General features: G+C 42.4%; 1 protein-coding gene across 2 annotated transcripts in view; it reads right to left on the bottom strand.

Annotated features, from left to right (window-relative positions):
* Positions 1-22,537, bottom strand: part of mdga2a (MAM domain containing glycosylphosphatidylinositol anchor 2a) — a 712,576-nt gene that overhangs the window by 37,300 nt on the left and 652,739 nt on the right. For both annotated transcript variants that reach the window (XM_078406708.1, XM_078406709.1), the window contains one exon: positions 11,830-11,988. In XM_078406708.1, the coding sequence (XP_078262834.1) occupies positions 11,830-11,988 (159 nt within the window). The remainder of the gene's footprint in view (positions 1-11,829; positions 11,989-22,537) is intronic.

The raw sequence follows: 22,537 nt of genomic DNA, 5'->3' as shown, positions 1-22,537 counted from the left end.
ATCAACCGGATTGAAATTTCTCGGCGACAGCTGGCTTGTCGCCAGGTATCGTTGCTTATTGCAGGCGCTGTCGCAAGCTGTCCCCAGGTTTGCTAGGTTCTCTTAGATTTAGAAGCACGTAATATTAAATTAAGTAAAGTCATTTGAAGATACCATAAAATCTTGTGTTTAACCAATTTATTTACCATCAGAACATTTGACAGGTAGATTGGAGGCGACGGTCAGGTAAGCGTGGGAATTTTTGCGATGTTTATGGCCATCAGCAATTACATTTAAAGTAGGCTCCCAATCCAGATATGCAACCCAGAAACCAGATATGCATCTCCCTTACATTTTCAAAGAATGCCTACACTCTGCACAAAAATTAATTTAACCATGTTTAAAATTAAATTTCTTAATACTGCTATTAGTAAACTGGAAGTCAATCCAGTTTATGCCTTGTTACCGTGAAGCTTGGTTTTCAAGTAACCCGGGCAAGATGTTATATTTCAAAACTCTCAAGTAATTACAGACATGTCAGTGATTTCAGCGAAAATTAGGACGCCGGAGAAGCATTGATAAGTGTGGGAATTTTGCGATGTTTCTGAAGACGGTGTAATCTTGACCTGACTCGGCATTGTCGTGGGCATTGTCATCGGGTAAAAGAAAATGTTGGCGATCTGCTACGACTTTGACAGTCTCCACCAGTCGCCTAAAAAATCGCCTAAGTGGGACAGGTCCTTAACTCAGCCTGAGAGTTCTGACCCTCATTTCAAAATCACTTGTGTTGACCCGGACGTAATCAATTTCCCCTTCAGAATTGTTCTTGTCTGCAGAAATAATGATGACATTGATATGATAAAACAGGAGGAGGGAGGCTGCACTGTGTCAGATCATAAAAACACATTCTGTCTTGTGTTGAATAAATAATGCAGACACATTTGAAATGAGTCAGCTTTTGTTTGAAAAGCAAACAACTGGAGGAACCAATCAGGCAGAATCTACAGAGAGAAATGACAAATGATGGCTCAGGTCTGAAGAGTCATCTTGTGTCGGAAGGAACAGCAGATGCTGGGTAAAATTGAAGATAGACACAAAATGCTGGAGTAACTCAGCGGGACAGCCAGCATCTCTGGAGAGCCAGCATCTCTGGGTAACGTTTCGGGTCGAGACCCTTCTTCAGACTGGTTGGCGATAAGGGAAACGAGAGATAAAGACGATGATGTGGAGAGATAAAGAACATTGAATGAAAGATATGCAAAATAGTAACGATGATAAAGGAAACAGGCCATTGTTAGCTGTATGTTGGGTGAAAACGAGAAGCTAGAGTGCGACTTGGGTGGAGGGGGGGGGGGGGGGGGGGGGGAATAGAGAGAGAGGACATGCCGGGGTTACTCGTGAGAGAAATCAATATTCATACCACTGGGCTGTATGCTGCCCAAGCAAAATATGAGATGCTGTTCCTCCACTTTGCATTTAGCCTCACTCTGACAAAGGAGGAGACCGAGGACAGAAAGGTCTGTGTAGGAATGGGAAGTAGAATTAAAGTGTCTGGCAACCGGGAGATTAGGTCGGTTCAGGCTGGCTGAGCAAAGGTGTTCCGTGAAATGATCGCCCGGTCTACGTTTGGCCTCGCCAATGTATAAGATTCATCAGTTCATTTCCCTTTCACGGATGATGCCTGACCCACTGAGTTCATGCAGAAGTTTGTTTTTTTGCTCAAGATTCCAGCCTAATCAAATTGAAATGCTTCAATCTGCCCTCCTCGAACATAATCCGAAGAGAGAAGGTGAAGGCACTTTCACAATACTATGTGATGGAGGTTCCCATGACATAGATTTAGTATTGCTGAAGGAACGGTGAAGTTTGCCAAGACAGCCAAGCATTTGATTTGGAGGGGAACCTGCAGGTAGTGGCATCTCCAAGTACCTGCTGCCCTTGTCCTTTTTAATCATGGGTTTGGAGGTCACTGTTGGAATTGCCTTGGCGAGTGCATTTTGTAGATGGTACATTCAGGAGATGGGATGTGTTAGTATTGGAGGTAGTGAATGTTCAGGGCAATAGAGGAGGTGGAGATCATAGGCTGTTTAGTGCTCGATGCTGTGGAGTTTATTGAGTCTTGTTGGAGCTGCACTCATCCGGGCAGGTGGAGAGTGCTCCATCATGTGCTTGACTAGTGTCTTGGGTTGACGGAAGAACTTCCAGATCTCAATAGCATATCCAGTCTTTTGAAACCACTGCAATTATGCGGCTGTTCCAGCTAGGTTTCTGAGCAATGCTGATTCTGAGGTTATTGAGGGTGGGGTGGGGGGGGGGGGGGAGGGGATCCTGTGATAGTCATGCAATTGAATAATAAGGAGAGGTTATTAAACTTTCTCTTGTTGAAGATGATAATTGCCTGGCACTTCAGTGGCATGAACGTAATCTGTCGTATAGCAGCCTAGGCCTGAATATTCTCTGGAATTTCCCACACACAGAGTTTGTACATTCTGCCTGCGACTGTGTGGGTTTTCTCTGGGTGCACCAATTTCCTCCCACACTCCAAAGACTTACAGGTTTGTAGGTTAATTGGCTAAGCTGTAAGCTGTAAAATTGTTTGATGAAGAGTTGTGAATGGAAAACATCATTGTACAATCATCAGAGAACATTCCACGTCTGACTTTACGATGGAAGGGCATTAATGAACAGCTGAAATTGGTTGGGCCTAGGAAACTGAGTAATCCCTGCAGTGATGTCCAGGGCTGGGATGGTTGACCTCCAGCAACCACAACCATTTTTCATAGGTCAAGGTATAACCATAATTATTGGACTACTTGCCCTTGATGCCCAGCAATTTGAGTTTTATCAGGACTCCTCCACATCACATTTGGTCATACCTTGATGTCACCTCATCTCAACTACTCAGCTCTTGGGGTCCATGTGCAGGAAAGAACTGCAGATGCTGGTTTAAATCGAAGGTTGACACAAAATGCTGGAGTAACTCCGCGGGACAGGCAGCATCTCTGGAGAGAAGGAATGGGTGACGTTTCGGGTCGAGACCCTTCTTCAGGGGTCCATGTTTGGACCAAGACTGTAATGAGGTCTGGAGCGAAATCTTCCTGGAAAAGTCCAAACTGAGCATCAACGCAGACATTATTGGCAAGTGGGCAATGTCAACAAGGTCCTCCACCACTTTGCTGAAGAGTGAGAATAGACATGGTTGGCACTGAGGCGCAGCGATAGAGTTGCTGCTTTACATCACCGGAGACCCGGGTTCGATCCTGACTATGGGTGCTATCTCTAGGTACTCCATTTTCCTCCCACATTCCAAAGATGTGTAGGTTTCTAGGTTAATCACCCTCTATAAAATTGCTCCTAGTGGGTGATCGTTGGTCGGCGTAGACTTGGTAGGCCGAACTGCCTGTTTCCATGCTGTATCTCTATACTAAACTAAACTAAACTAAACAAAACATATTGGGTAGTAACTAGTTGGTCTGGATTTGTTGTTTTTTTGTGGACATTATGACCAATCCACTCCAGAATTATATGTATATTAATAATGTCCTGAGTGTAAACATTCCCAACAAAACATTCACATGGAAGCCAAATGTTCTCGCAGTGCCAGAGGAAACTGAGCTGCTGCATCTGTCAAGAGCAAATGTTCAGCGAAGAATACTAGGCCAAAACGTTGTAGCCACTTCCCTGCCTGCACTTTCCCCTACAATGGGTGCGAAGCCTCTGTCTCCCTTTTTACATGGTCACAAGGTCATAAGCGATCGGAGCAGAATTAGGCCATTCGGCCCATCAAGTCTAATACGCCATTCAATCATGGCTGATCTATCTCTCCCTCCGAACCCCATTCTCCTGCCTTCTCCCCATGATCCTTGACATCTGTACTAATCAAGATGAATGAAGAGATTTAAATGCAGTATTCAGTGAGGAAATGCAGTTGCTAAATGATGCAGATGGCGAAGGAGAACAGAAGCAGAATGTCAGCAGAAACAGTCCAGAGAAACTAAATTATTTTTCAAGTTGGCTTTGCAAATGTTGTGCATTCAAAATTCTCAGAAACCCACAGCTTATTTTGCTTCTAATTAAACCAGAAAGAAATCTGCATTTGTACTTGCCTGGCCAGAAGGAATGCCTTTAAGTCATTGATTCATCAAGGTTGGCTCACAATTATCTTTGGTCTATTTTAACATAATTATATGTAGGAGTGTGTTATGCTTCCATCATAGGTCAGGGCATAGAGTAAAAGAGGAATTTGTGTTGCAGCTTTGGTTACATCTTTATCCCCAGCTTCATCCCCAGGGCCATAGCTGCTATGAATCGGTCCTGCTGAGCCGGATGGCCACAAAGCATAGATCAACTTGCACTTTACCCTGTCTAAAAACTGTTACAATTGTTTTGTTTCGTTGGGTTGCTGTTAATTACTTAAATTATTGCATCGTATGGGAGGCGCATTCCCAATCTCGTTGTACCCCTGGGTACAATGACAATAAAGATATATTGTATTGTATTGTATTGTATTGTTAGGTTGTATTTGGATTGTTATGTGCAGTTCAGGTCGCCCCATTACAGGAAGGATGTGGAGGCTTTGGAGAGGGTTCTGAAGAGGTTCTGATTGCTGCCTGGTTTATTATTAGCTGTACAGTATAAGGTGAAGGACATTTACTATAAACCCACTGACTCGCACAGCTATCTGGACTACACTTCTTCCCACCCGGTCCCCAGCAAAAAGTCTATCCCCTACTCCCAATTCCTCCGTCTACGCCGCATCTGCGCCCGGGATGAGGTGTTTCGCACTAGGGCTTCCGAGATGTCCTTGTTCTTCAGAAAACGGGGCTTCCCCTCCTCCATTATAGATGAGGCTCTCACTAGGGTCTCTTCTACATCCCGCAGCTCCGCTCTTGCTCCCCCTCCCCCCACTCGCAACAAGGACAGAATCCCCCTCGTTCTCACCTTCCACCCCACCAGCCAGCGAATCCAACATATCATCCACCAACATTTCCGTCACCTACAACGGGACCCCACCACTGGCCATATCTTCCCATCCCCTCCCCTCTCTGCGTTCCGCAGAGACTGTTCCCTCCGTAACTCCCTGGTCCACTCGTCCCTTCCTCCCCAAACAACCCCAACCCCGGGCACTTTCCTCTGCAACCGCACGAGATGCAATACCTGTCCCTTTACCTCCCCCCTCAACTCCATCCAAGGACCCAAACAGTCTTTCCAGGTGAATCAAAGGTTCACCTGCACCTCCTCCAACCTCATCTATTGCATCCGCTGCTCTAGATATCAACTTATTTACATCGGGGAAACCAAGCGCAGGCTCGGCGATCGCTTCGCTGAACACCTGCGCTCGGTCTGCATTAACCAAACTGATCTCCCGGTGGCCAAGCACTTCAACTCCCCCTCCCATTCCCAGTCTGACCTTTCTGTCATGGGCCTCCTCCAGTGCCATAGTGAGGCCCACCGGAAATTGGAGGAACAGCACCTCATATTTCGCCAGGGCAGTTTCCAGCCCAGTGGCATGAACATCGACTTCTCCAACTTTAGATAGTTCCTCTGTCCCTCCCTTCCCCTCCTCCTTCCCAGATCTCCCTCTATCTTCCTGTCTCCACCTATATCCTTCCTTTGTCCCGTCCCCCTGACATCAGTCTGAAGAAGGGTCTCGACCCGAAACGTCACCCATTCCTTCGCTCCCGAGATGCTGCCTGACCTGCTGAGTTACTCCAGCATTTTGTGAATAAATCGATTTGTACCAGCATCTGCAGTTATTTTCTTATATTAATTCTATGGACGTGATTTGATCTGTTGGGCCTCGGGTAATATTAGTTATGGTCCCACATTATGTTAATTTCAAGGTGATTACAATATTTACCTGATCATTACCTATTTTTTTTACATAACTTCAGCGCAGAAAACAAATGGTCTCCTTATTTGCACTTGGAACTGATATTTCACATGAACAGAGATAATTAATCACAAAGGGGGAAATTCAGCATTTTCTTTTCCAAGAGGTGGAGCCACAATGGGCAGATTAGTTAATACTGAAGATGAGCTGCTTTCAAACCACATCAGACAATGATGCTGTGCACACAAAGAGCAGCTTGTGCTGTACCCAAAGGATTTTGTTTTCTGCCCACCTGCTATCAGATTAACAGCTGTTGTGGGCTCAGTTCCTGGATAGTTCCAAATGTCAAATGAGCTGGCTGTGAAAAGCTGACGCAGATTCTGCTGAGAGAGAAGAATGAATGTGAGAGAGCCAAGGTGCTGTTTATATTTATGATTGTGGGGTTGTTCGTCTTGTTCATTCCTTTACTTCAATCCTTTCCACTAGGATCGAAATTTCAATTACCAGTGGGCGTAGCTTTAAGGCGAGAGAGGCAACGTTTAAAGGAGGTGCATGGAGCAAGGTTTTCTACACAGAGGGTGGTGAGTGCTTGGCAGGTGCTGTCAGGGGTGGTGGTGGAGGTAGAAACAATAGTGGCATTTAAGAGGCTCGTGGTTAGGTGCATGGATATGCAGGGAATGGGGGGAATATGGATTATACGCATGTAGATATGAGTTGGTCTTGGCATCATCTTCAGCACAGACATTATGGGCCAATGGGTCTATTCCTGTGCTGAACTGTTTTATATTCTAAAGTTATTTTTGTTGGATTCCATGCATTTCACTGTGATGTGTTTAGGGCGAACCACTTAAAATTAAACAGCAGGTTTCACAGGTGTGACGGGAGACTGCTTTGGTCTGAAGGTCCTATTGATGCTATGGGCCATAAAAACAGCACTGAAATCCCTGGAAGTGTCATCCAAATGTGGACTACACATCTCTGAAGACTACTGTGCACCCATTTCAATTGCTCCATCGGTCACACGGAAAGAAATATTCAACCCTGCAGTGTCCCTGGTTTTCATGAACATTTTAGTTTCGGTTAAACTAGATTGCGCACTACATATGTAATCTGGTCAGAACAAAATGCAAAGCAGTTTGCCTTTACAAAATGGTGAATGTGACATGTTGTAATGTGGATAAACATAACTACTTCAAAGCATAATTTGCTTTTCCATGAACCTTCTTGGAACACTTCCTTTCCAAGCCTTTGTAAATCAGTGTCATTCCTCACTAAAAAGGTGAGCCTTAAAATTCTGCAACACACAAAATGGGCCCTTCAGACCTCCACATTTCCACCAAACTCTGTACCCAACTGCACTAATCCCTTTTCCTGTATTAGAACTGTATCCTTCTATGCATTGTCTATTCAAGTGCCCACCTAAATGTCTCTTACGCATCGTGATTTTATCCGATTCCAAGTCCTCCTCTGGCAGGAGGTTCCAGATATCAACTACTATCCATCCTTTCCCCACAGATCCACTTTAAATGTCCTTCCTTTCATCTTAAATGCATGCCCTCTTGTATTTGTTGCCTCAAACCATAAGAGAAAGATTCTGACTGCCTACCCTATCTGAGCCTTAATAATTTTTATTTACCTCTACCAGGTCATCTCTCAGCCTGGTGAATCTCCTCTATACTCTTTCCAGCACAACCATATGCTTGCTGCTGTGTGGTGACCAGACCTGTACACAATAATTCAAGTGCTGTTTAATCAGTATTTGGTAAAATTGCAATATAAGGTCCCATGTTTTATATTCTATATGTCCTATGACCCACAAAGGCAAGCTTCACAAATGCCGTATTCACCAGCCTTTCTAAGTATATTGCCATTTTCGGGGAACTATGGATTGAATCCCAAGGTCCTTCTGTTCGTCAACATTTCTTAGTGCCCGACCACTTCCTGTATATGTCCTACCCCAAAGGTATTTCGGAAATGCATCACCTCACAATTGTTAGGATTAAATTCCATCTGAGCTATATCCTGCTGAAGCCGAAGACAACATTTCTCACTATCCATAACACCACCAATTTGTGTCATCCACAAACTTCCTATTTATACCTCCCAAATTCATACCCTTGTCGTTAATATTTATGACAACCAACAAAGTACCAACAACAGCACTAACACTGCTGTATTGGAACTCTAATAACAGAATACCATTAAGACAAGATCCACCCAATCTAGACTTCAAATATTTGAGGATGTGAAGGTATAACTTGGATTATACACGCAATATTGTTCTGTTTGATGGCCTGCAGTTGCCTTAATTCTTCTCTAACTCTGAACAACTAGTCACATGGCACTTTGATCACTTGACCTGAAAAACCATGTTCGAAGAGGATAGTGAGATATATTGTCCAAGGCTTCAGCGGGATACAGCACAGTGACGCAGCGGTAGAGTTACTGCATTATAGCGCCAGAGACCCGGCTTTGATCCTGACTACAGCTGCTGTCTGTACGGAGTTTGTACGTTCTGCCTGTGACCATGTGGGTTTTCTCCAGGTGTTCCTATTCCCCCTCACATTCCAAAGACTTACTGATTTGTGGGTTAATTGGCTTCGGTAAGCTGTAAGATTGACCCTAGTGTGTGTAGTTCAGTGAGTTTGAGTGTAGTTTGGGTTTAGTTTATTGTCACATGTACCGAGGTACGGTGAAAAGCTTTTGTTGCGTGCTAACCAGTCAGCGGAAAGGCTTAATATGATTACAATTAAGCCATCCGCAATGTACAGATACATGATAAAGGGAATAATGTGTGTTTTAGTGCAAGATAAAACCAGTAAAGTCTGCTCTAAGATAGTCCGAGGGTCTCCAATGAGGTAGATAGTAGTTCAGGACTGCTCTCTAGTTGGTTGGTATGGTGGTTCTGTTGCCTGATAACAGCTGTGAAGAAACTGTCCCTGAATCTGGAGGTGTGCTGGGAGATCGATGGCCGGAGTGGACTTGGTGAGCGAAAGGGCCTGTTTCCACGCTGTATCTCTACAGTCTGAAGTCTAAAAGTGCATGCTATGTAGACCAAGACCAACCTTCTGTTAGTCCAGCTTTCAGTTGGCTGATATGTTTAAATTAGTCCAGTCAATTAAAATATGTTCCAACTTGCAATTTAATTGTAACATTCTGGAAACAAAGTATAAAAATAAATAAAAATGCAGAGTAATTTCTCTAGTGAGCCATCAGTGACTATTCAGGTTGCCGACTGGTCCAAGTTTTTATTGCCATCCCACATAGTGGTTTGTCCCAGTTACAGTATAATGGCATAAACAACCTCAAACCTTTGTCCAGCCTGGGGCTGGAGATGTTGTCCAAACTGCATTGGAGTTCTAACTTATTGTTTTCTGAAATCACAAAGAAGTTTGATAAATTGCAACTGATGAGAACTAAGTACCAGGTAGGTTGACTTTACGCAGATGGAGAATGTTGACATCCTGTCACATATGATAAATGTCATCAAGGCAGAGCATTATTCCGTTTTCACTAAACCTTCTTGGGGCAGGACACTGTCAAGTCTCATGGTTGCTATCCAGCGGCCTTCAGTTCTGTGCAGTCCAAAGAACTGCACACCTGTCAACCTTCAGGCCTTTGCTCCACTGATAGGACTGTGCAATTGGATGCAAAATCATTCACCAGTCTGCCTGGGTACAAACTGCTGAGATGCAACCCATCAATGTTCTCTCACAAAATAGAGCAGCTATTAAATTAGAGACAAGTTAACCCGACGAGATCTAGCACAAAAGCAACATCCAACCAACTCTTATGAAATTAGGCCGATGATTACATTGAGGAGCGGCAGTGCAGAAGGTTGAACAAAAACATGTTTAGACATCCAGAGAAGATATGGTGTTACGGAGAATAGTACACTTATTTATCTGGTAGAATTTCAGGCAATAGCCTAGAATCTGAACTGATGTTGTCCTTATGGAGATTGCAGTGATGAAGGAAGGAAACAATTTATTTGGATTGACTTCTGCACTTTCAGTATTTTGACTGGCGTGATCATGCAGGGCCAGACAATCCAATTTATACATGATATAATATTCTTGGTTGGGTACTGAACATGATGGATTGCAGAGAAAGTTCAATGCTATTAACGACAGCAGCAGATGGTAAAACAAAAAGGAACATTTCTTTGAAACATGTGTTTTGAAGCCCTGAGCTATCCTCTTTAGTGATGTGGGCTTTGTTGGGCTGTTTCCAAATTAGGTAAGACCACTACCCGGAAACTTGCAGAACCAACCTTTAATAAAATAATAATAATAAACTTTCATAAGACACAGCAAGCTACAATTGCGTGGGACATCCTTGTGAAACCCTTCCTGATCTTTCAAAGCATGCCTGAGAGGATTGTAGAGGTAGGTACAGTCACAACACTTAACAAGTAGCAAGCCAAACACCTGAATCACCAAAGCATAGATAGCTGTGGACCTAATGCTGGCCAATGGTATGCATACAGATGGGTACATGATGGTTGACCAAAGGGCCTGTTTCTGTGCTTTATGACGCCATGACTTTTTCTCACTGGCTCCATGTCAAATGGACCTTGCTGTGTCAAATGGACCTTAAAAAAGCCACAGGAAAAAGTAACTTTCCACCTCAGCTCAGGACCCAATGTGCAATTCACTCCTTTTCCACTAGTAACTCTTCTGTTTTGCAACTGAAGCCAAATTCTTTCAAGTATGAGAATGTTATCAGTTTACCAACACCAGTTTACCTTTCTCATGAGTCTTTTAAATTACATTTACCTACACCTTTGCTATCTTTTAAATGTAATTATTTGGTGTTGTTTGTCGTTAAAGTTAAAAATCATTCATCTTCATCTTCTCAGTTCCAGTTGTAATTTCAACAATGAATGGTCCTCTCTCCCTGTCCCCACTCTTCTTCCCATTCTGTCCAACATTTATGGCTTCATCTTCTCCATTTCTCTCCCTTCCACTCACCATTGACCATTTTCATTCTTCCCTTTCACATTTCCCCAACATGCTAACCTAACCCCCCCCCCCCCCCCACCACCACTCTCCCGACCCAGTGGCCATTCTCCCATTCCTCCATCTTTTTTCCCTGTCCTGTCCCCACTGCCTCAGATTCTATTTTCTCCATTAACCTATTTCTTCCATGATGTGATACCCAATTTCCTCTCTCTTCTCTTTCCCCAATTTGGAAACAGACCAATATTGTCCCGTTTTCTTTAAGGGATAGCTCAAGGTTTCAAAACACATGTTTCGGAAAGCTTGTGTTACTTGTTTCAGCACAACAACTTATCAAATTTCCAAACCTCTTCAGCTTCACCTCCATTACGGAGCTGCCATCTTCCCTACGTCACAAATTATCTTCTTCTGCTTTACTAATGTCTTCCAATTTTCTCTCCAACACACATTTCCTGTTGTTCTCCCCAAGGTCCTGCCTCCCACCATGTTCTACTGTGACCATCCCTCTGCTTTGGTCTCCCTCTCTGTAGTCATGGACACACTTCAGTTGTCCTGGTCAATTATTTTTCAGCCAATAACCATCTTTGACTGCAAATATTCACTACATGTACAACTGATAAATGAATGGTACATCGAAGATAGTCACTGGAGCTGGAGTAACTCGGCGGGACAGCCAGCATCTCTGGGGAGAAATGGCTGACTTTTCGGGTCAGGACCCTTCTTCAGACCTGACTCGAACGAAACATCACCCATTCCTTCTTCCCAGAGATGCAGCCTGTCCCGCTAAGTTACTCCAGCATCACGTGTCTATCTTCGATTTAAACCAGATTTTGCAGTTCTTTCCTACACAACGAATGGTACATGTTTAACAAAACACTATTTGATAATTATTTTAGAAAGGTTTTTCAAGTTACATGCCCACGTGCAAAAAAATTAAAAAAACCAATTTAAAATGGTGAAAGCTGTTGTTGTTGACATTCTTCCTCTCCCTATACAGAAAATACTAAAAGCTCTGGTTCCAACACAGGAAACAAACCTTTTTCTGCTCACACCTACCTATGTGCTTTCCGTACATGTTGTAGTAGAAGCTGACACAGTAGTCACTGTTCGTTGAGCCGTATGGATTTTTAGGCAGTGTACTGAAAATAGGACTCAGAAGCCTCGCCTTTTCACCTTCCTTTCGAGGGCGAGAGGTTTCTATATACATGTAGTATCCTGCAGAAAAAACAAGGACAATTCAGATGGCGAACAAACATTGGAAAAGGCTTTATTTAACTTCAACTGATGATACCAACAAATTTTAATGTGTCTATTCTCATTTTTGGTTTTCTTCCAAAAGCACATAAAAAAAGACTAGAGATCGTGAGCTACCGGTCGGTCTGCACCCTTTTGTTGATATTTTGTAGTGCTATCATTTTGTCAAATGGGTTGGCTTTGGTCCTTACAAGAGCACCCTTTGAAGGTAATTATTTTTACTGTATTGCCCGCAAATCACATGGACACTTAATCAATTTAACTTGACCCCTGAAAATATCTGGTGTGACTGCTGTGAAAGTAATGTTTCAGGCTGAGAACCTCTGAACGAACCAAGATCAATCAGTGCAACAGCACCCGAGGCACATTGTGAAGAAATAGTACACTTTAGGGCAATTACACACTCTAATGGCATGTCCATTGCATTTTGTGCAAACTAAAATGTCTTGTTCACTACTGTCAGGATCAGACATTTATGTCTTATGGCCGATTAAAAACTACTGAAGTGAATGGAAAATGATTCAGTGCCTTAAAATCAATGCTTGAATGAGGTATGAATTTGCCCAAAGGTGATGCAATTTTTTTATTTGTTACTCAGTTTTAGTTATATTTATATATTACCTCAGGAAATCAGGGGGTTTTAAAAATAGATTTGCAGGTCTTTCCACGTGCATAGTGACAAGGTTATTATGTGACCAAGCCATTTGCCAAAGCAGGGCAGAGGGTAGTAATTGTCTGGGTGTATCAGCCTTGAAGTTCAACTTGATACTCTATCTCACATCTCATTAATGGACCTCTGGCAAGTTAAAGCTATGAACTGAGCAATGAATAAGGAACATGTCCCACCACTGCTTTCCTGTACTACCTGGATGTACTCAGAATAAATCACGATTGATTTAAACATTAGAGGTACCTTGTGCATACTTTTATCTTAACATCCCCTTCCATTGAATTCCAATAATCACCCAATATCTTATCATTCATTCATTTATTTATTCGACAATCACATTGTCTTTAGCTCAGATTTCCCCATGCGCATTAGAAATATCCTGAAAACATAATGTAGAAGTTTGGCAGGCCACTCTTGCTCAAACCCCATCCATCACGAGTCACCTTTAAAAATAATTCTTGTAGCCTTTAACTTGTTTCATTTTTACAGCCATTGGACGAGTCAAAACTTCAAATTACCTCAATGAAAGTGCATAAGTCGGTAAGGAGCGATGGAGGAAACAATTTTAATTAATTTTCTCATTGAAAACTAGAACAGTTTGAGGAGCAAATGATCCAGGAGGTAGGGTAGTTGAAATGTGGCAGGGCAGCTACACATTGGCTGCACACGACATTGGCGGTGATAACAGAGGCAGTCTCCTACCTGATTTAACCGTGCATGTGGATGCTTGACAGTTATTATTGGCATCTGACTGTAATCTTAACCCATGGCTTCTTTGCCAGTGAAAAAAAGACACAAAATGTAAACCATTTATTTTTGGGTCTTTGCCAATGAAGAAGAGCATTAACATTCCTCACACAACTGTGAGGGAACTTTGACTTTTTCCTATTCAAGGCCTTCCTGCATTCCACACAACTGTGATCTAGGTATCCACCTGACTCTCCTATTTACCTTCTAAATATATGTTACAGATTTCGTCCAAAACCTTCTGTCAAATATACCATAGTGGACTTGAAAGCAGAGGTATTTGACAAAGATACTTAATGAGCAAATGGGTGAAAGATTACAGGGCTGTAGGCAGGATTGCAGTGTTACGGTATCAATCAGATCAGTAGTAATCTATTAAACAGTGGAGTAGGCTCAGGGACATGAGACGCATTCTCCAGCTCCACGTCATATGTTCTTATGGATATTACATTCAGCATTTTAGTCGAGGGAAACAGAAATGTAATCTGTTGATCTTTGTCACGTTATAATGTGCAGTCCTGCTCATATTGGAAGTATCTGTCTTGTCTGTTTATATTCCCCCTTGGCTACAATTTATCCTCACCAGTTCTCATCAACCTAGTTCATCAAACACCTCAGATGTGCCACATTTTCTCCAGAGGCACAATTACAAATCCTTCAAGACTCTAGTTAAGAAACACATGAAGGCAGAGGACTGAACGTGTAAGATATGTTGTGCTTTGAAACTGAATTAGGTGGGACAGAGTGCAATTGTTAATTTAAACATCATCATCTAACTTCGTGAATGCTAATTAGGGCAAACACTCTTTAAGGTGAATATTGGCAAAAGAACAAGTGAATGTTTCATACAGCGTTATGTGAAAGCTGCAACAAAACACCTTTGTTTCACACTTAAAATAAACAAATTCTCCAAAACTAAAATGGAGAAAAATCTGAGAAGGCAAAGATAACACATGTTCTCCTGATTGGCTAAGAATTTTAAATTGGGGTGATAAGGACAGCTGTGGAGGACACATTCAAAATAATTAAATCCCAGACTAATTAACTAAAGAGAATAGATTTGGCTAGGCAGGCAACCCATGGTAGCTGCCACATGTGGAACTAGCGAACCCCATTGTGATTCACAATAACTCTTTCTGCAGAAGTGTTAACTGATCGAGGGATGTCAGTGCAGATTTGATGGGCTGTAATCTGAGCTTCAGATAGAGTTTTGAAGGCTGGGTTACCTGCCTAATACTAGGGTCAAAAATATGTCTTCTGGGTTGGTGAGGAGTTTGTAGTGGAGATTTGGGTTGATTCGTCAAGATTGCTAATAACATAGATAGGACCAGGAAGAAAGTCTTACTGAGGGATTATGAGCAACTCACACAAATTTGAAAAACAGAATCACAAAGGTAATAATTTCCGTACTATTATCCGAGGCACATACAAATTGGCAGAGTGTACATAAGGTTGGAGAAATAAACATTGGTTCTGAGAATGGCATGGGAGAGATGGGTTCCGATTCATGACTACTCACACTAGAATCCTGGAGACCATATAACTAAGGTTATAAACAGGGCTTTAAATTATTTGGCTGGGGAAGTTGTTCAATTGAAGGGAACTTTAATGTATCAGAAATAAATGATACAGCAGTAGCATTGGGTAGCATATGCATTGAGGACAAATTATCATGAGAGAGAAGAGAATCAAAAGTGTTTTGCTGTCATGGGTCCCGAAACGGAACAATTAAATTCTTACTTGCAGCAGCACAACAGATATGTAAACATAGTACTCCATAAAACCCATAATAACCAACCAAAAAAAGATCAGTATATATTATATAAACCAGACAAATAAATAGACAATATTAGTGCAAAGTCAAACATAATGCCCCCAAGTCTATATGGTTCAGAGTTATTTGGAGGTTGGAGTGTTAATTAATAAGAGATTTTGTACTTAAGGATCCTTCTGGGAATAGTGATTACAGAATGGTACAATTCCAGTTACCTGTTGAAGGTGGACATCTTAAATCCAGTGTCCTCAGTTAAATGAGGAAAATACATAGGAATGGTAGAAGAATTGTTTAGACTGGACTAGGAAAATAGGCCAAAGGAAAGGTCAATAGCTGAACTGTGGCAGATATTTAAGGAGCAATTGCATAATTTATCCCAACCTGAAAGGACTCAATGGGAACGATGAACCATCTACACTTAACAAAGGAGGTCAAAGTGTTCAATAAAGCTAAAACCTACAAACAGGGATCTGGTGTGGAGGGGGGAGGGGGGTGGGGAGAACAAAGGGGGATGGCCAGTGGGAGGGGGTGAGAACAAAGGGGGACTCAGCCAGTGGGAGGGGGTGAGAAGGAAGAGGGACAGAATACAGGTTTAGTTTCTCTAACGATAAGATAGCCTTCTCATTCCACAATTTCACTGTACCACTGTACACGTGACAATAAAATATTAATCAATCAATCGATTAACTACCAATGTCAAGGAAGAGGAAAGCGGAATGCAAGTTACCCAAGTTTTTTGATGGCATGAAAATGTGTGGGAGAGAATGTTGTGAGGAGATCTTCGCACTGTGCAGGTAGGTTGAGTGAGGAGCCAAAAACTTGGCAAATAGAATATAATGCAGGAAAGTGTAAGGTCTGGCACTTTGGTTTGAGGTATCAAAAGAAAGATTATTATCTAAAAGATCAGAGACCAAATGAATGGAGGATGGATTAATTTAGATTTTCTTGTGTATGAAGCACAAAATGTTAGCAGCCAGGTGCAACAAATATTAGTTGTATATTGGCTTTATTTTCCGAGCTTGCAGTTTTTCCCCGCCCCCTCACTACTATCAGTCTGAAGAAGGGTCTGACCCGAAAGGTGACCTTTCCATGTTCTCCAGAGATGCTGCCTGACCCGCTGAGTAACTCCAGCATTTTATGTCTATCAGTAGTACAATGGCTTTTTTTGCTTGTTGTCATTTTAAAATGGAGAAGTATTGTTGCAATTCTACAGTGTGTTGGTGAGGCTGCACCTTGGGTACTGTGTACAATTGTGGTCCCCTTACTCAAGAATTCTTTAGAATTGAGAAGAACCCAGGGGATTTCTGAATATATAAGATTCCAACGTGATCATCAAGCATCAACTTTGATGCAGACTGGGCAGGTCAGTCTGCAAAATGGAATCAGTAAGCTGAAGCTGGAGGAAATGAATACAAAGTGATTCAGTACAATAAATGTAATTGCTGCTTTTTGTCATGATGTTGTATCATTAAAAAATTCAAGAACTATTTCAATTTGAAGCATCAGCATAAGTGCTGCATGGCTGTGATTTTACTCAGAGTTAAACTGCAGTTTGTGGGAGTTCAAAGCTTATGTTTTCTTTTAATGCACGTGAGGACAAAAGGAAAAGGTAAACCTTGGTTCACTAGAGAGCTCTTTATGGATGTCCCGAATTAAATCGATGCTACTCATAAATGGAGCATTGTTACTTAAATATTCCTCACTGTGGCTGGTATTCTCTTTCATAATTGGGAGTAAAGGCCGCACTTGTCTTTAGCAACAGGACTAACTTTATAAACATCTAGTGCAGCAGGAAACCCCACACCTGAACCCTTCCCTTTCAAATTGATATCTTTGTGAGTTTCTGTATAAAATGAAAAGCCGACAACTGAAACTTAAACAAAGAGCAACCATGGAACACAGGAAGATGGAATTGTTACTGGTGCATTTACAAGCAGCAGAATGAATTGAACCACGGCAGCATCCGAGAGATTAAATATTCCTGCACACATCCTTGATGGTAGACACAATATTACCGGAGTCGCTGCCTCATCATCAGAGACCCACACTACCCTGGCCAAACACTCATTTCACCCCTGCCATCGGGAAGAAGGTACAGGAGCCTGAAAACTGTAATGTCCAGGTTCAGGACCAGCTTCTTCCCATCAGCCATTAGGCTATTAAACACTACAACCTCAAATAAGCTCTGAACTACATAGACTTATTGTTATTATTGCACTATTATTGTTTGTTTGTCTTTTATGTGTATGTAGGTGTGACTGTGTGTGTGTATATATAATGTGTTGGAAAGAACTGCAGATGCTGGTTTAAATTGAAGGTAGACACAAAATGCTGGAGTAACTCAGCGGGACAGGCAGCATCTCTGGAGAGAAGGAATGGGCGACATTTCAAGTCAGGATTTCAAGATCAATTTATTGTCACATGTATTAATTTAGGTACAGTGAAATTTGAGTTACCATACAGCCATACTAAGTGAAAAGCAACAAGGCACAACAGCCACAAATTTAACGTAAACATCCACCACAGCAGAATCCACATTCCTCACTGTGATGGAAGGTAATAAAGTTCAAGCATCTTCCACTTTGTCCACCTACGGTCGGGGCTGTTGAACCCTCCACAGTTGCCGCTGCCGATGGTCCAGTCCAAGTCCTCATGCCGGGATGATCGAAACTCCCCGCGTCGGGACAGTTGACAAATTCTCCGCAGCATTGGAGCTCCTGAGTCGGCCTCTTCTTAACAGAGACCGCGGGCTTCACGATGTTCACAGGCCCTGCGGTTGGAGCTCTTCACAGACGATCTTCGACAAAGGATCGCAGCTCCCGATGGTAAGTCCACGCCGCGCCCGCGGCTTGAAGCGCCGTGCCCGTCTCCAGGAAAGGCCGCCAACTCCTTGATGTTAGGCCGCAGAGGGGACGGAGATACGACACGGAGAAAAATCTCATCTCCGGCAAGGTAGGAGATTGAAAAAAAAAATTCCCCCAATTCCCCCCCCCCACATAAAACAATCGAAGAAACATTAAAACACACTTTGCCACCAGATGGAGTACCCGGTTAAGACCCTTCTTCAGACTGATGTCAGGGGAGTGGGCGGGACAAAGATGGTATGTAATCGAGGACAGTAAGACTTTGACTAAATATTATAAATATTATAAACTTTATATTTATATTTATAATATAATACATATATTATAAATATAAAGTTCAGCATGTGTATATATACACACATACTCACACATATATATATATATATATAAAAAAAAGTTCAGTGTGTGTATATGTGCACATACTCACATATACACACACACATATATATATATATATATATATATATATATATATGTGTGTGTGTGTGTATATGTGTATATGTGTGTGTGTGTGTATGTGTATGTGTATATGTGAGTATGTGCACATATACACACACTGAACTTTTTTTTGTTTATTTCTTTGTTATATTGTACTATGTTTACATATTCTGCTGTGCTGCTGTAAGAATTTCATTGTTCTGTCTGGGACATATGACAATAAAACACTCCTGCTTCTTGACTCTCTTATGTAGTTGCTTTCTGAGGGATAACTTTATGATATAGAACAGCAAGATATTTTGGAAGCAATTTTTTGGGGCCCTGTGCAGTTAAATGTCTTTGTATCTGTTACTTCTACAGAAATCATTATTCAATTTAAAAAATGCCGATAAAAATCAGGTTAATTACAAGCCGGGGAATGTTATGACCAAGCTACACAACGTTCTCATTAAACCTTGGAAATTGTGCATTGTGTCATTGGCCAAGGAGTGAGGAAGCAGGCAAACACTTGAACAAATCTGAGCCTGATCCTTCAGAGGTCATTTTGTACATCAGTATGTTAGAGGAATGATTGGCAACTAAGCTGTTCGATGAAGATGTGAACTTCATGCCTTCCTGCCTTCTCCCCATAACCCGTGACACCCGTTCAACAGTCTTGGAATCTTTTACATGGGTAAATGTCCATGGTTCCACTTTGGATCCATTTTGACAGACAATTTGGTAAGTAAACAGAGCACACAGAGTGGGGCTTGTCTGGTACATGGTTAAGGTTCAGCAGAATAAGTGTTGGATCTATAACGTGAAACAAACTGGTAAATACAACTCACCCCAACCTCATGATGTCCTCCCAAGATGAACATTAACAGACAACCAATCGCCAGCTATTTGGCAATTACTAAGCTGCCTATGTAGTCATTAATAAAGTCATGAAGTAATAGAGATTTCTAGAATGGAAAGAGGCCATTCGGCCCAGCACATCCACACCAACAAGTAATGGTATTAGTATTGGTTTATTATTGTCTCGTGTACAACGATGTGGTGAAAAAAATTGTTTTTGCCAGCAGTCAAATCATACCCTGCGTGAGTACAACACGCGGTGCAAAAGGAGAAAGTAAATGCAATGCAGGATATAGCGCATCACCTATAGAGAAAGTGCAGATTAAAAAACTCAAGGGCTGCACAGAGGTAGATCGAGAGACTTGCTTATGAGGCAATTTTCACATTTAAACTTCTGTATCTTCTGTCTCACAGGAGATAGTAAAAGAAAGAATGACCAGAGTGTGAGTAGTCCTTGAATATATTGATTGCTTTCCCAGTAGAGTTGCTGCCTTACAGCACCAGAGACCTGGGTTCGATCCTGACTACTGGTGCTGTCTGTACGGAGTTTGTACGTTCTCCCAGTGATCGCGTGGGGTTTTCCAGGTGCTCTGGCTTCTTCCCACACTTCAAAGACGTACAGGTTTGTAGGTTCATTGGCTTTGTTAATCTTTTGGTCTGAACAGAGGTCTCGACCCTAAACATCACCCATTCCTTCTTTCCAGAGATGCCTCCAGTCCCGCTGAGTTACTCCAGCATTTTGTGTCGACCTTGGCTTTGTTAAAAGTTGTAAATTGTCCCTAATGTGTAGGACAGTGCTATTGCACAGGGATCGGTGGACGGCGAGGACTCAGTGCTCCGAAGGGCCTGTTTCTGTGCTGTATCTCTAAACTAAATGAAGTTGAATATCCATTTGTAGAGGTGGGGTGTTGATTCCTAGGTCCAGGGGTTTCGAGATTAGTTTGATTGGAATTATGGTGTTGAAGCTTGAGGTCTAGTCTAGTAGTCGCGAGTCTGGCGTACGTTTCCTTCCTATCCAGATGTTGCAGGGCTGGGAGATGGTGTCTGCCATGGACCTGTTGGAGGGACAGGCGGACTGCAGTGGAACAAGGCTGTCTGGGAGGCTGGAGCTAATGTGTACCATGATCAGCCTCTCAAAGCACTTCATGATGATGGATGACAGAGCTACCACACCAAGGCACTTTACCTTGCTTTGCTTTGACATCCATCCGCATCAATTCCGTCTCACAACACTTAGCCCATATCGTTCTGTGCCTGAAGTGTAGGAAAAAAAACTGCAGATGCTGGTTTAAATCGTAGGTAGACACAAAATGCTGGAGTAACTCAGCCGGGTCAGGCAGCATCTCTGGAGAGAAGGAATGGGTGACGTTTCGGGTCGAGATTCTCGACCCGAAACGTCACCCATTCCTTCTCTCCAGAGATGCTGCCTGACCCGCTGAGTTACTCCAGCATTTTGTGTCTACCTTCGTTCTGTGCCTGAGAGATTCACGTGTTCATCTGGAGATTTTTTAGTTGCTGTCAGCAACCCCACTTCAACCAACCTTTCAGGCACCACGCTCCAGGTACTCACCATTTCCTGGGTTAAAAATGTTGCTCTCATGTCCCTTCTAAATTTTTTCCTGCTTATCCTCTTGTTTTATCTACCTCTGATGTGGAGAACACTTCCCTTCAGTTTACTCCATCTATGCCCACTCATAATTTTATACATGTCCCCTCTGAATCTCCACTCCTGGGAGAACAAACTGAGCTTCTCCAGTCTTTGCTCACCACGGAACTGCTCTATCTCAGGCACCATCTTGGTGAATCTCCTCTGCACCCACTCTAAAGCTTCACTGGTGCTTGCTCATGTCTGGCCCCCAAGGCATCTTTTCATGCCCACTGTGATCTCAAACCCCCTGAGCCTTTGACCCTCACATGATCGCCCTGTCACATTAATATGGTGTGCCCCCCACAACAATAAATATCTCATTTAAGGCATCCTGCTCCTTGGCTGTGGGCTATTAACCTAACTATGTAAAGTGAGGGAGAAAAAAAAATCCGTTCTTATTGCACATTTCCAGTGTCAGCACAATTTTCCTTTTTTAGTTTAGAGATGCAGCGCGGAAACAGGCCCTTCGGCCATCCGAGTCCACCCCGACCAACGATCTCCGTAACGAGCACTATTCTACACACTGGGGACAATTTACAAATTTTACCAAAGCCAATTAACATATAAACCTGTACGTCTTTGGAATGTGGGAGGAAAGCAAAGCACCCGGAGAAAGCCCATGCGGTCGCAGGGAGAACTTACAAACTCCGCATAGACAGCACCCGTAGTCAGGATCAAACCTGGGTCTCTGGCGCTGTGAGACAGCAACTCTGCCGCTGTGCCACCATGCCACCCCTGTTTTCCCCAATAAAGGATATGCTGGGTCCTTCATAGGTTTGGATGCAAAAGCTATTTAAAGACTTTTTTGGATCACATGTTTTTACATGGCAAAGGCCCGTAATTAAGTCAGCAGTTTACATAGGACTTCGCCGGCCTAAAGCTGTTGGTTAGCAGCCTTTGCTGATGTTTCTTGCTGGCACATCTTCATGTTAAACACTGGCCTGTAGGTACGATTAATATTATATGGCCAGGTGGAGCTTCCACTCTTCCACTGCTACAAACATTGTCTCATGTGAATGGCAACTCCTATTATAGATTTAATAGCTACATTTACAGTATAATGATATTATCCCAGCAGTTTCTTTTATTTAATCTGACATTTTGTAACTCGTGACCCCAGGAGCAAACACAATTTTGCAAAGCCACACACAATAATACATCAGTGGGGGAAACCAGCAATATATTTGCTGCAAGTTTTATAACCATCTATAATAATCACTCACATAGATAGGGATATTAAACCAAACAACGCAGTTATTATTCAACTAGGTGTCCCTCTGAGGGTCTGGTGTTTTTGACAGTGATGGGATGTATGAAATATGATGAAGATGTAAAGAACGAAGAAAAAACCCTGCTGAAACCAGTGAACAAGGTGAGTGTTAATTCTGTCACTGCATGACAAATTTCATTTGAAACATCGTGCTATAAAGTGTTCGTAAGTTTCTTTGTTGTAATGCCTTCGGCGATTAAAAAAAGTGAATTTATTTAAAAGCAGATGTTTTCTTAAAGCCTTTGCCAAATTATGGCGGAAT

Source organism: Rhinoraja longicauda, chromosome 10 (assembly GCF_053455715.1).
Source record: "Rhinoraja longicauda isolate Sanriku21f chromosome 10, sRhiLon1.1, whole genome shotgun sequence".
In the NCBI taxonomy this organism is placed as follows: Eukaryota; Metazoa; Chordata; class Chondrichthyes; order Rajiformes; family Arhynchobatidae; genus Rhinoraja; species Rhinoraja longicauda.
The sequence above is the reverse complement of the archived record's forward strand: the minus strand, read 5'-3'. Positions and strand labels throughout refer to the sequence as shown.